The following is a 14,528-nucleotide window of genomic DNA, read 5'->3' as shown; positions in this document are numbered from 1 at the left end:
TCCCGCAGTGTTTGTGATCATACCCTGATGAAGACAGCTTGGCTGTCGAAACGTTGGTAATGACATTTTTGCATCTGAGCTCCTAGAGTGTGCGGCTCTCTTTTATTTTCAAGTTTTCTACTCCGCTAGCCAGCACCTCGCCTAAATAGGTGTGCGTTTCTTTTTCTTCTAGATTGACATGGCAAGACCTGGCAGTTATTGTCTGTCTCTTCATCATGGTGTAGGTAAACTTTGTCCTCTTGGCTTTGAAATGATTTGTTTGTTATCTAAACACAGTTGACAGATGGGTGTGAATAGGGTTGCACATTTTGGGGAATATTCAGAGGTGGAAACATTCCGTGGGAATTAACAGGAATATATGGGAATTAACGGGAATATATGGGAATTAATGGACATTTTTGCAAATTAATATTATTCACATTTAAATGTAGATGTTTTTTGCATGGGATATTTTTACCATATCATATGGAGACAGAAACATAAACCTTTTACTTTATCATAAGTAGACATAATCGCAAATTATTAAATCCTTCCAATATAATTTTTTTCAAAAAAGAATTTAGTTACAAATTTAACTTTTAATTAAATGAGTAGACTTCTCACATGGGATGATTTCACTGAACAACAAAAGAAAGGGAATATTGAATGATCCCCAATGATCCATCGCATCTCCCAAAAACGTTTTCAACATCTGTAAAATGATAGTCTAGAAACTAAAGCTTTGGTTGTCTTCCTCTCAGGCTTCCATGTCTTCTCCCTGGACCTCCTCAATGTCCACCTCTTGAACATCAGACTCTGAGAATATCAGACTGGGGCCTCATCTTCACTGTCGCTTTCCAACCTTGTTGAGGATGACTCGTTGTCAGGCTCAAAAAGCCTCAAATTTGCCCGGAGGGCCACCAATTTTTCAACCCTTGTATTGGTCAGCCTGTTGCGTGCTTTGGTGTGTGTGTTCCCAAACAAGGACCAGTTGCGCTCTGAGGTGGCTGATGTTGTTGGGATTTGGAGGAGGATGGAGGCAACAGGGGAAAGAGCCTCAGAACCACAAAGTCCCTTCCACCAGGTGGCTCATGAGATATGTTGGCACGACTGCCATATTTCTATCCGTCCCAAATCCCTTGCTTGGAAGTGTACTTTGCCAGACTGCCAAGAACCTTGCTCTCATCCAGGCCAAGGTGGCGAGACACGGTAGTGATGACACCATAGGCCTTGTTGATCTCTGCACCAGACAGGATGCTCTTGCATACTTGGGGTCCAACATGTACAGGCTTCAGGCAGAAGTATTCACTCTTTTTGATCTATTTCAGCACTGCAGTTTCCTCTGCTTGGAGCAATAGTGAAGTGGGCAGGGCAGTACGAATTTCTTCTCTTACATCTGCAAGCAGAGTCTGAACATCAGACATGATGGCATTTTCTCCCTCAATCTGTGCAATGGCTACTGCTATAGGTTTCAGGAGTTTCAGGCTGCTTACCACTCTCTCCCAGAATACATTGTCCAGGAGGATCCTCTTGATGGTGCTGTCCATATCGGCAGACTGAGATATGTTCATTTCTTGGAGAGACTCCTTCCACTCCAGGAGACTGTCAAACATGATGACAACACCACCCCAACGGGTGTTGCTGGGCAGCTTCAATGTGATGCTCTTAATCTCCTCCCGATGCTTGGTGAGGTAGATTGCTGCTATAACTTGATGACCCTTCACATACCTAACCATTTCCTTTGCTCTCTTGTAGAGTGTATCCATTGTTTTCAGTGCTATGATGTCCTTGAGGAGCATATTCAATGCATGAGCAGCACAGCCAATGGGTGTGATGTGAGGGTAGGACTCCTCCACTTTAGACCAAGCAGCCTTTATGTTCGCAGCATTGTCTGTCACCAGTGCAAATACCTTCTGTGGTCCAAGGTCAATGATGAATGCCTGCAGTTCATCTGCAATGTAGAGACCGGTGTGTCTGTCACTTGTGTCTGTACTCTTGTAGAATACTGGTTGATGGTTGTAGATTATGTAGTTAATTATTCCTTGCCCACGAACATTCGACCACCCATCAGAGATGATAGCAATACAGTGCTTTCTCTATGATTTATTTGACCTTCACTTGAACTCTGTTGAACTCTGCATCCAGCAAATGAGTAGATAAAGCATGTCTGGTTGGAGGGGTGTATGCTGGGCAATGAACATTCAGAATTATCTTCCAATACACATTGCCTGTGAGCATCAGAGGTGAACCAGTTGCATACACAGCTCAAGCAAGACGTTCATCAGCATTTCTCTGACTACATTCCTCCATTGAGTCAAAACATTTGATTTCATGAGGACCATGAGCTGTTGCTATCGATAAGGTGTCTGATTCATCATTTTCACCTCAAATAGAAGTAGAGGGACTTCTGTCAGAGGTTGCTTGTTGTGAGCACTGAGGGAACTTTATGCACTTGGCCAGATTATTCTGGATCTTTGTTGCATTCTTCACATATGATTTGGCACAGTATTTGCAAATGTACACAGCTTTTCCTTTTACATTAGCTGCAATGGAATGTCTCCACATATCCGATAGTGCCCGTGGCATTTTCCTGTAAAGATTAGAAAAAAAACTGTAAAAAAAACGACAAATACAATTCCATGTACAGATAAATAGTTAAACAGTTAGATTAAACAACTCCTTTGTAAGATACATGTTTTAAAATTAAACATGTATGGAAACAGGTGAATGAACATTCCTCAGTTAGCAGGCTCAAGCAAGTTAATATCCACATGGTAGCAAAAACTAACTAGCAGAAATGGTTAACAAGTTAGAAATTATTTAAACACACTTTGCTGTAGGGTACTATTTACTAGTTAACAAAAAATGTCATATAAAATATATTCACCCCACCCAGTATTGTAATCAAAACTTACCAGAAAGCATGTAGTCCTTGGCTAAGAAAGTGTAGTAGTGTGGGCTCAATAGCATCTCATTAGTGTGCAAGATCTTGAGAATCAGCTGTACATATGATGGAAGAATGTACTGTACATGCAGAGGGTTGCAATTCCATTGAATTGGGGATTGTTTAACCAAAATATGCCACAAAACCTAGAATTTCCTTATGTGTATCCCACAAAAAAGTTATTAGCTACCTTTTTTGATGAATTTAAGCAAAATTCCAAAAAATCAGAGGTTTAACTTCACATGGAAAATTTCAGGAATATTTCCGACCCTTTGCAACCCTAGGTGTGAATATCAAAAGAAGAAAAAGCTCTTCTGCTCCATTTTATGATTTATCTTTATTTCTCCTTTATTTGCTCAACACATCAGTAAAATCCCAATCCCACAACAACACATACAAACAACTCCCTTTGCTTTCAGAGCATCAGCAGTTACTGTAAAGTGGCCTTTAAAATGCTGTATACAGAGATTTATAAATTTGGCAATTTCCTTGATTATTGCAATCATTTACAAAATTGATTGCTCCAGTGAGCTATAGACAGATTTCAGCAATGCTATTGACAGGGTTCACCTCCGTAATAAACAGGCCGCTCCTCAATAAAGTGAGATGTCACTACGACCAGGGCTTGTTTAGCATGCAGAGAGAACTGAAGGTCACGTATGCAGGGAAATGTATAATAATGGAGGGGCTGAACTGTTGACATTGATAGCATACAGAGTCATAAGTCATATGCTGTGGTATTTATTGGACATGATGGGAAGAAATACAACAGGGTGTGCATATGTGTGTGTGTTGTGCTGTCAGATCCTGTCGGGAGAAAAATACACGGGAGAGACACAGCACTGCTCGAGATGCTAAATGCTGTTTTCACTGACGTTGAGTTTGCAGACGCACACTTTGCCTTTGCTTTGCATTTGTAACCCTCTGTGTAGACTAGAGTACAATGAGGGCTATTAATCAGTGTGTGTTTTCTGGGCTGCCCTGTCGTATGTGGGTCGTTCAATTCGGTGCCTTTTGAGAAGTGTGACTTGGTCAAAAACAAACATTTGATTTCACCTAATTTTACTGAGTTACAGTTCATATCAGGAAATCAGTCAATTTAAATCAGTTTTAAGATACCTTAAATAATAAAGTAGGGGCGTGGATCAGAAAACCAGTCAGTATCTGGTGTGACCACCATTTGCCTCATCTCCTTCGCATAGAGTTGATCAGGCTATTGATTGTGGCCTGTGGAATGCTGTCCCACTCCTCTTCAATGGCTGTGCAAAGTTGCTGGATATTGGCAGGAACTGGAACACGCTGTCGTACACATCGACCCAGAGCATCCCAAACTGTGCAATGAGTGTTATGTCTGGTGAGCAAGCCATGGAAGAACTGGGACATTTTCAGCTTCCAGGAATTGCGTACAGATCCTTGCATCATGGGGCTGTGCATTATCATTTTGAAACATGAGTTGATGGCGGCAGATGAATGGCATGACAATAGGCCTCAGGATCTCATCACGGTATCTCTGTGCATTCAAATTGCCATCAATAAAATGCAATTGTGTTCGTTGTTCATAGATATGCCTGCCCATATCATAACCCAAATGCCACCATGGGGCACTCTGTTCACAGTGTTGACATCAGCAAACCGCTTGCCCACACAACACCATACACATGGTCTGCAGTTGTGAGGCCTGTTGGACGTACTGGCAAATTCTCTCAAACAACGTTGAAGGCAGTTTATGGTAGAGAAATGAATGTATCTGGCAACAGCTCTGGTGGACATTCCTGCAGTCAGCATGCCAATTGTACGCTCCCTCAAAACTTGAGACATCTGTGGCATTGTGTTGATGTTCCCAGCACAAGGTGCACCAGTGTAATGATCATGCTGTTTAATCAGCTTCTTGATATGCCAGCCCTGTCAGGTGAATGGATAGTCTTAGCAAAGGAGAAATGGTCACTAATAGAGATGTAAACAAATTTGTGCTCAAACAAGACAAAACAAATAGAAAATGAAAGATGGATCGGCGTTGGTTAGAAAACCGGTGACGTCGACCGCCGAACGCCGCTCGAACAAGGAGAGGAACCGACTTCGGCGGAAGTCGTGACAGGTTTCACCATATTAAAATGTTAAATTAAAATGAGAGTAACAGTTCACGTACATAACAGGGTTGATCTTAAAATGAGGGACAGACGTAAATGAATCACTAATCACATGAAATAAAAAATTATCTTCAGAAATGACTTTTGTCAAAGCAACAAAATAACTATGGCTTTACAATGATGGTGAATTTTGGGGATTAAGTGGGTTAAAACATTTCTTGAAGTTACACATGGTTGACGGAGGGATATGATTAATGATTCATTTTGGCCCTTTTAGCAAACCTTTTTTCCATATTAAAAATCTGATGTATTGAATGTTCCATGTGGTCTATATTAAAGGGCACCAATTTAATATAAAAGGCTTTTAAAATGCAATTATTGGTGCACAATTTATTCAGAAAATATCAAAGGGATGCTAAAGGAACTCACTTCGTGGAATGACCCATATTACACTATGTGGAGGAGATTGGGGCCTAATACGTATTGTAGGGATCAGTGGCTTCGCAAATGTGTCCCAATGTACATTAGAAGTTCATAAAGCATTCAAAAAGCGCCATGAACCCTGCTTAATGCAGGCTGTTATGCATTTCCAACGTATCGTGCATAAATACTGTGTTATGTCAAATCCAATGTCACATGAAGGCCATAAAAAAATATCATGCAGCACGTTGGGATAACGTTATGCATATGTTGTCAATCATTACACCTTCATGCGACATGCAATGATTTTTTTTTAGTCCAGGCACACAGAAAAATATGGATCATTATTTATGATGACAGTACTCCATGTGTTTGTTATCGGCCTAATATAACAAGTTGGAACAACATGACCCGAGCTTCGGCAAAGCTGACAGAAGGAAGGAATACAAATTCATCTATCTTCTCAAAAGGAGTGAAAAAAACGATTCCACTCCAAAAGATATTTGGATACTGCAAAGGAAACACAAAAAAATATCAACATAAATATCACATCTGTAAACATCACTTGCTGTTGTCCAGCTGGACAGACGAAAAGGAGAAAGAAAAAAAAAACATTTAACAGTGAGAATATTTCTCACTTAGAAAGACGGACAATGACTTATTTTTCCCTGGATTTGGGAAGAGGAGCTTGTACTCAGCGGGACACCCTGGAAGAGCTCCAGCATCAAAGTGTCTGGATCAGACGAGTCAAACAGTGTGCTGCTCCACAGGCCAGGGAAATGAATGGACTGTCAGGACTTTTTCAAGTGGACCAAAAAAAATATATGTTGGGGTGCAGTGAAGGGTTCAGTGGCTGCTGCTTGTGATCACAGCACAGGCTCTGTTGATGAGAGGCTGCTCTCCTCACTGCTTCATCGGCCTGTGGGATCTATAAGCACTATAGTAAAGATGACAGGCTGGCTTTTCCATCCAAATACGATTTTTAAAATGTCACTTTTTCACCCTGCTTCTTTCCAAATAACAATAATCTGATGTTGAATGTCACTACATTCTGTTCCCATAGCAATATACGATGAAAAAAAATCCCAATTCCATGATTGCTGTATGGCAGTGATATGACATTGATCTGGCAATTGTTTTTGCCATTTATGTTTGTATTACTGAAAATGACCAAATGTAAGATTCCACTTTGTATTTCCCATAACCCTTGTCTATTATTAAGTGCTCACCACTTAGTTTAAATTGTGACTCAGTCCAGATTTTAGGAAAACTAGTTTAAAAGTGTCAGCTGTTGAATAGAAAAAAAGGAAATAAGTAAATAAAAGTATAATTTTCTTAATTTCTTAATGTCTATCTACAGTGCACAATCATCTCTTGTCTCAAGATGGATATGATAATTTAGATAAAGCAGCTGGAGGACCTGTCTTGTACTTGTGTAACAAACATCTCCAGTGTAAGTAATACCTTAAAGGGAAAGTTCACCCAAATTAGAAAATCACAATTGGTTTCCTTGCCCTGTAAAAGTTGATTTGTCTGGGCACTGTTTCCACATGCTAACGTTTTAGCATCTGTGGCACAAACCTCATTCAAGTCACTGGACTGATATTAGCATTTTTTTGCGCATCATGTTCAAATGATCGATAAGTGACTTTGTTGAGGTTCACAATCAATTTGACATACTTTCGGATGATTTTGACATGTTGTGCAAAAAAAGCTCATATAAAATGCTAAAATGTTAGCATGTGGAAACAGTGCCAAGGAAACTAGATTGCTTACAGGGTAAGGAAGCCAATAATGTAATTTTGTAATTTGGGTGAACTGTCCCTTCAAGTATTCTATCATGCTGTCAAAGCCAGAGATGGTTCACCAGAAAAGCCACAAGGATAAGAATGGAATGGCATAAGGAAGGGGAATCACAGCCGACAAACAAGATGTCAGAGATTCAATGGGGTCAGTGGGGTCTTGAAATCTCATCCATTTTGCTGGTGGCCAGTGACAAGGCTCGAATCCCCTTTACTGCCTAGATGCAAACTGAATGAACTGCGACAGGGATAAAGCTGTTTTATACATTTCGAAGAGTAGGACATTGTACATCACTATTATCCATGATTATCCCAGACAAAAATATCTTCCAAAATAAACACGTTTTTTTTCAAACGTTTTATTCAGAAATTATTGTATTTCTTAGATACGGTCCTTACATCTTATATTTATGTCTCTATGTTTTCACTTCAATGTACTTATTAGTCAACCAGCTTTTCCAATATGAGTAGCTTTTTTTTTTGCCATGAACATGATGAAATGGCCAAATAAATATATATTGTTTTCTCATTGTGTGGCTATTTCAGATTGGTTGGTTGATATATAGTGACTGATATTGGGGGCACATATGTTAACAGAGCTTTAAGTGAGAGTGAGAGAGCGAGAGCGAGAAGCCTCGTTTATACCTGGTGCTAAAATGCATACTTGGTCCTGATCTTGTCCACATTCTAATTGTGCCCATATTTTCAGATATGCATCTACACATGGTATTAAAATGTGTCTCTATCCACTGTGTCCACATTGTGACCAAATTTCCTGGTCCCTCACTGTATGCAAATTATTTGAAAAATATTCTCAAAAAATATGATGAATTTACAGATATCGATGTCATAAGTCAATGGTACCACCTGTCAATGATTTTAGAAGTGATCATGATGATGATTTAAATGGTTTCACTGTCCAGATGTTTTATTATTGTCACACACAGGATACTACTGTAAGTGTAGTGAGATGTTTTATTTATTTATTTTTACAGGGTCAGCCATAGCACCCCTGGAGCAAATTAGGGTTAAGTGCCTTGCTCAAGGGCACATCGACAGATTTTTCACTTTGTCGGCTCAGGTATTCGAATGCTCTAAACCATGTGTCAAACTCATTCCACGGAGGGCCAAGTGTCTGTGGGTTTTGCTCCTCCCTTTGACTTAATTGATGAATTAAGCTCACTGATTAGTAAGGAACTACCCTCATCTGGTTGTCTTGGTCTTAATTGAAAGGAAAAACCAAAAACCAGCAGACACTAGGCCCTCTATGGAATGAGTTTGACTCCCTGCTACCCTATGTTAACACTTGTGAAATATCCAGACACAATGCGTGCCCGACTACCTCCGGAGGTGGGCAGGAAGATCGGATCACAATCAGATCATTGTCTACACCTGTCTACAAATGTGGGCACAATCAGGATGTGGACACAATCAGGACAAAGGACGCATGTTAGAACCTGGTATAAATGGGGCTAGAGAGAGGAAGGAAAGGAAGCCACTCAAATATTTGAAACCAAAATTGTATGCCATCCTTTTAAAGATGGAATCCGCAATAAGCGGAAAAAGCGGCACTGTCGACTTCACGGCCGGTGTTATTATAATTTTTTTACAAAGCAGAGGTGGAGGTTAAACAAATTTCATTACTTATGCTGTTGTTCTATCACGTGCAATGTTGTTTGCAGCAACTTTGTTGTTGTAATATCACAAACTGACATGGCAGTTTCACCATTAAGGATTCCAGCTTTAACTCACATCATCAACTTTAGATGCTGTTAACCTAGAGCAAATCATTTTCATACTTGCACGATACTCTAGGTCCAGGGCTCTCCAACCCTGTTCCTGGAGAGTTACCGTCCTGTAGGTTTTTGCTTCAACCCCCGTTGTAACTAACCTGATTCAGCTTATCAACGAGTTAACTATTTGAATCAGTGTGCTAGGTTAGGGTTGGAGTGAATCTACAAGACAGTAGCACTCCAGGAACAAGGTTGGAGAGCCCTGCTCTCGGGCAAATCATGTTTATACTTATACAATGCTCTCACATGTACACTGTATACATTTTACAACAACGTGGAGCTTGGCAGTCCATCACATTCCTAATTCCTGTGTGCGTCATTTTTGAAAGTTGTGTAGAGAACAATTAAAGGGTGCTTTAATGAATCATGCTTGTTGTGTATCTGTAGGAAGACTAACTACATAAACCCCCATTGCCTTCCAGATCTATGACCAGGAAGGGACGTTACAGCACTTTATTGACGGCAATGAGCCGAGCAAGTCGAGCTGGATGAGATACATTCGCTGTGCACGGCACTGTGGCGAGCAAAACATGATGGTGGTCCAGTACAGGTAAAGACTGCATGGAATGTGGGTGGGAAAGTACCATGTTACCTCCACCAGGAATTTAATCATTTAGAAATTGTATTAACATTAATATCACTCCATACCATGTAGGCCCAACTGCGAGTACAGCATGTGATCAACACTATGTATTCAGGCATCAATTATTATTCACACAGCAAATTTGACACTGTCAGCTGCAGTCTATGCAGGCTTACCATACAGATCTTAATTTGATCATCATGTTGTTGTAGGAATCTTTCTGCACAGCAGGGAATTCAAGCTTGAAGTCTATTTGAGGTTTGAAAAGGCTCCTAAAGTTTGTAATTTCCGCTTAAAAATGTCAGACTTGATTTGCCCTAACAAAAAAAATTATCAACCCCTACAACAGCACCACTGTTGGCCAGTCTCAATGTCAACAGTGAAGAGGTGACTCTGGGATGCTGGCCTTCTAGGCAGAGTTGCAAAGAAAAAGCCATATCTCAGACTGGCCGATAAAAATAAAAGATTAAGATGGGCAAAAAAACACAGACACTCGACAGCCTAGAAGGCCATCATCCCGGAGTTGCCTCTTCACTGTTGACGTTGAGACTGGTGTTTTGCGGGTACTATTTAATGAAGCTGCCAGTTGAGGACTGTGAGGCGTCTGTTTCTCAAACTAGACACTCTAATGTACTTGTCCTCTTGCTCAGTTGTGCACCTCCCACTCCTCTTTCTATTCTGGTTAGAGACAGTTTGCGCTGTTCTGTGAAGTAGTACACAGCGTTGTACCATATCTTCAGTTTCTTGGCAATTTCTCGCATGGAATAGCCTTCATTTCTCAGAACGAGAATAGACTGACGAGTTTCAGAAGAAAGTCCTTTGTTTCTGGCCTCTTAAGGATCCACCACCTTTTTCCCAGTTTTAGCCTAAAATGACACACCCAAATCTAACTGCCTGTAGCTCATGCCCTGAAGCAAGGATATGCATATTCTTGGTACCATTTGAAAGGAAACACTTTGATGTTTGTGGAAATGTGAAAGGAATGTAGCAGAATATAACACAATATATCTGGTAAAAGATAATACAAAGATAAAAACCAACCATTCTTCTGTATTTTTTTTTGTACCATCATCTTTGAAATGCAAGAGGAAGGCCATAATGTGTTATTCCAGGCTAGTTGCAATTTAGATTTTGGCCATGAGATGGAAGCAGTGAATGTGCAAAGTTTTAGACTGATCCAATGAACAATTTACATTTCTGCTAAAAAATGTTGTAACAAGACTGCCCAAATGTGCCTCGTTTGTTTATTAATAACTTTTCATGTTCAAAATTGTGCACTTTCCTCAAACAATAGCATGGTATTCTTTCACTGTAAAAGCTATTGTAATTGGACAGTGCAGTTAGCTTAAATTCTTGTTAATCTTTCTGCCAATATCAGATATGTCTATGTCCTGGTAAATGTTCTTGTTACTTACAACCTCATGCTGATCACATTAGCCTACGTTAGCTCAACCGTCCCATGGGAGGGACACCGATCCCAGCACAACAGTTTTCAGCTATGCTAACATAATTGCAAAAGGGTTTTCTAATGATCAATTAGCCTTTTAAAATGATAAACTTGGATTGCTAACACAAAGTGCCATTGGAACACAGGAGTGATGGTTGCTGATAAATCCGCCTCTGTACGCCTATGTAGATATTCCATAAACAAATCTGCCGTTTCCAGCTACAATAGTCATTTACAACATTAACAATGTCTACACTGTATTTCTGATCAATTTTATGTTATTTTAATGGACAAAAAATGTGCTTTTCTTTAAAAAACAAGGACATTTCTAAGTGACCCCAAACTTTTGAACGGTAGTGTATATATACAAAGTAGTCCAAGACTATGAAGCGGAATAACTTAATACTGATGATCTGTGGACTAGATCCAATAGTTTTGCTGTCTTGACCCATGATTGTACCAAACTAGTATAAGTTTTGCCTATTAGATCATAATAAATAGGATTCCATGGACAGAGGGAACCTACTCTGAGATGCTTTGTGAATACAGGCCCTGGTCCATAACTATGAGAGAGCTATGATTAGTGAAAACCTTTGAGACTTAGTTCCACATCATCATATACATGTACTCCTAATGCAGACACTCCTGTTTCCCTCCTCTGAGCCGTGTGGGGATGTCCTCCACAGGCAGTCAGCTGGTTTGAATTCCTTATGTTATGATTTGCAATATCTAAATGGAATTCTCTTCAAAGCAGCTCGTGATTGATTGACCCTGGGATGGCTGTTTTGTTTTTGCTCTGACAATAATGTCCATTGGCATGTGCTTCACTTTGCCTGCACTGGGACGTCCCGCCGTTGTCTTTATGAGTCATCCAACCACAATACTAAATACATGTCAGCAAGGGAAATATTATCCAAAACTGAAAAAATGCCTTTGATGTGCTCCACTGAGCTGAGATTTGCACAAGTTTTGAAAGTGACAGCAGGCTTGTAAGAAATGGTTTACATTTACACTCTTTCACCCGCCTCAAAGTGTGCAAGACCACCTATCGCTTAGAAAACAGCCCTCTGTCAGCAGCCAACTGAGTCATTTAGTCCCAGTACATTTATTTGTGTGCTCCAGTGTTTATGTTAAGTGAGGCCAAACTGAGAGACGGAACATTACAAGGGTATAAAATACATGGAATACTTGTGCTTTTCTCAGGTTATAAGATGTATTTGATTTATGGGCTTGTCTTTGCTTCATATTTATGTTGTGGTGGAAGGAATTAATACAAACTCACAGGCTTCAGCAGCTAGGCCGAGACCAAAGAAGCAATTCTGTCAAATGTTTATATATATATATTTTTTTTACATAATTATTTGAAATATATGGATATGTTATTTGCTAGTGAAGCATATTTAAGATAGTGACAAATTAATGCATATCCCACTGCCATGGAAATGTACAGTATAATGCCTATTCATTTCGAAACTGATTCATTAAATAAGCATTGCATCACAGCTGCCATGTTTCTTCTTGTAAAACCTCAGCCTGTCACATGCAGAGTTTTTCAACTCGCCAAAGAGGAAATTGGATGTGATGCTTGGACGTGATTATATATTCTGTCAGACACAAAGCAAAAGGCATACTGAGGGCCTCTAATGCTTTTGTTTGCGTTTACTGTCGTACATCGTTTGTACATGAAATTGTGTTGTGAGCAGTTCACACATACACACTGGGCACACCACATTTCAACATCAAAATTTGGGGAATATTTGGTTGAGACGTTGATCAATGAGATTTCAACCTTTATTCACCCACTCAAAAATACAGAAGTTTGTTGAATTCTCAAAGTGTTATCTCTATGCTTTCAAACATCTAAAAGCACAAATTCTAATGGAGAAACAATGTCAGATTTTTGGTTTAGGGCTCAATTCAATCCGTATAGCCAAAGTTCAGCGCTAATAGCTCGCTTGAAATGTAAAGGTAATTTTTCGATTGAACAGACATATGCAGTGTTTACCATGAATTAAGTCCCTGTGAATGCAGGAACACGTTTTTGATGAAGTCCTATTCTGTAACTTACATTTCTGGTTAAGATGGAGACGTAAATCCAACATATTAATTATTAACTTGAAGATTACATTTGAAATCTATTTTTTTTTGTTGAACCCTGGGTTGAATTGAAACAATAGCTGTTGATTTTGCAAATGCTATATTGGCCTATTAGATAATTACTTTTAAAGTATGGTTACATTTCATATGCTCTATTGAACCTCCTTTGGAATGACTTTGATAGCAACAGTGAATCTATTTAGTTATTCATTCTCATGATAGCACATTGGTAGTCGTCAGTGACAAATATCAAAACGAAGCAGTCCTGGGCTTGGTTAATACCATGGATGGATTAGTTGTAGATAGATCATGTCTCCAGTAGGAGGTGCTGCCCAGCCTATTGTTTTTTACTGATAGTGCCTATAATGTAGAAAATCTGATATTGTTTCAAAGGTACATATTCAACATATTTTATACAAGCTTGATCTATGTTGAAAATTGGTTACCATGATGACATAATTCTGTGGTTGAAACGTCACCCTCAAAAAACTTTTTTTCAAATCCAATGTATTTTCCATGTCGATTCCACGTCACAATACGTTGACAAATGACATTGAAACAACCAGTTTGTGCCAAGTGGGTCGATGAATTGACAGCATTGTTTTCTCTACTGCACAGATCATGTATATTCTACCGGGCATGTATGGACATTCCAAGAGGAACAGAACTCCTTGTCTGGTACAATGACAGCTACACCTCCTTCTTTGGCATCCCTCTACAGTGCATTGCACAGGATGAAAACTGTAAGCATCTCTTTCTCCTTTCTAATCTCTTCTAGTCATCTCTCTCTCCTGTTTTTCTATATTCAACTAATTTGTTTCATTCTTCTGTCCCAATTAACATATACAGGAAATAAAACATACATACAGTATACAGTACATTACTCTGTGCTGGGCCATTGGGTTGGTGTGCAATTGTTGTTGTTGTCCCTATTTCATCTGAACATTCAAAAGGGATATGATCCACATACAGCCATCAGCATGTACTGATTTAAACCATTTAAAAAAAATATCCAAATATAGTATGACTCCTATAAAGATATGTAGTATTTCCATGTAAGAATACTAGAATGATATAGTACACAACATTGTCATGAATAGGACTTAATGACAGACATAAAGAATCTGGTGCCTAACATAACCCAACAAAGCATATTTGCAAAAGGACTACTGTCCAAAAAGTAGTAGGTTAATGAAAATGCTATTATTTACTTTGGATTTCAGTGTGTCATTTTATTAAAGACAAAAAGCATTTGACTGGGCATAGCTGTGCCAAGCCACAAAAACTGATGCAAATAGTGGACCCTTAAATTGACTTAAGCCTGATTTATATGGCTGAACCTAACAAACCTTGCCAGTGCAAACAGGATGAAAAAT

At 39.4% G+C, this 14,528-nt stretch overlaps 1 protein-coding gene across 4 annotated transcripts in view; it reads left to right on the top strand.

Moving 5' to 3' along the window:
- Window positions 1-14,528, top strand: part of prdm6 (PR domain containing 6) — a 55,822-nt gene that overhangs the window by 23,430 nt on the left and 17,864 nt on the right. For all 4 annotated transcript variants that reach the window (XM_021606777.2, XM_036980408.1, XM_036980409.1 and 1 more), the window contains exons 4-5: window positions 9,448-9,575; window positions 13,771-13,895. In XM_021606777.2, coding sequence (XP_021462452.1) covers window positions 9,448-9,575; window positions 13,771-13,895 — 253 coding nt within the window. The remainder of the gene's footprint in view (window positions 1-9,447; window positions 9,576-13,770; window positions 13,896-14,528) is intronic.

The sequence above is a fragment of the Oncorhynchus mykiss genome, chromosome 6 (assembly GCF_013265735.2).
Source record: "Oncorhynchus mykiss isolate Arlee chromosome 6, USDA_OmykA_1.1, whole genome shotgun sequence".
Lineage (NCBI taxonomy): Eukaryota > Metazoa > Chordata > Actinopteri > Salmoniformes > Salmonidae > Oncorhynchus > Oncorhynchus mykiss.
This window is presented reverse-complemented; position numbering and strand designations above follow the sequence as displayed.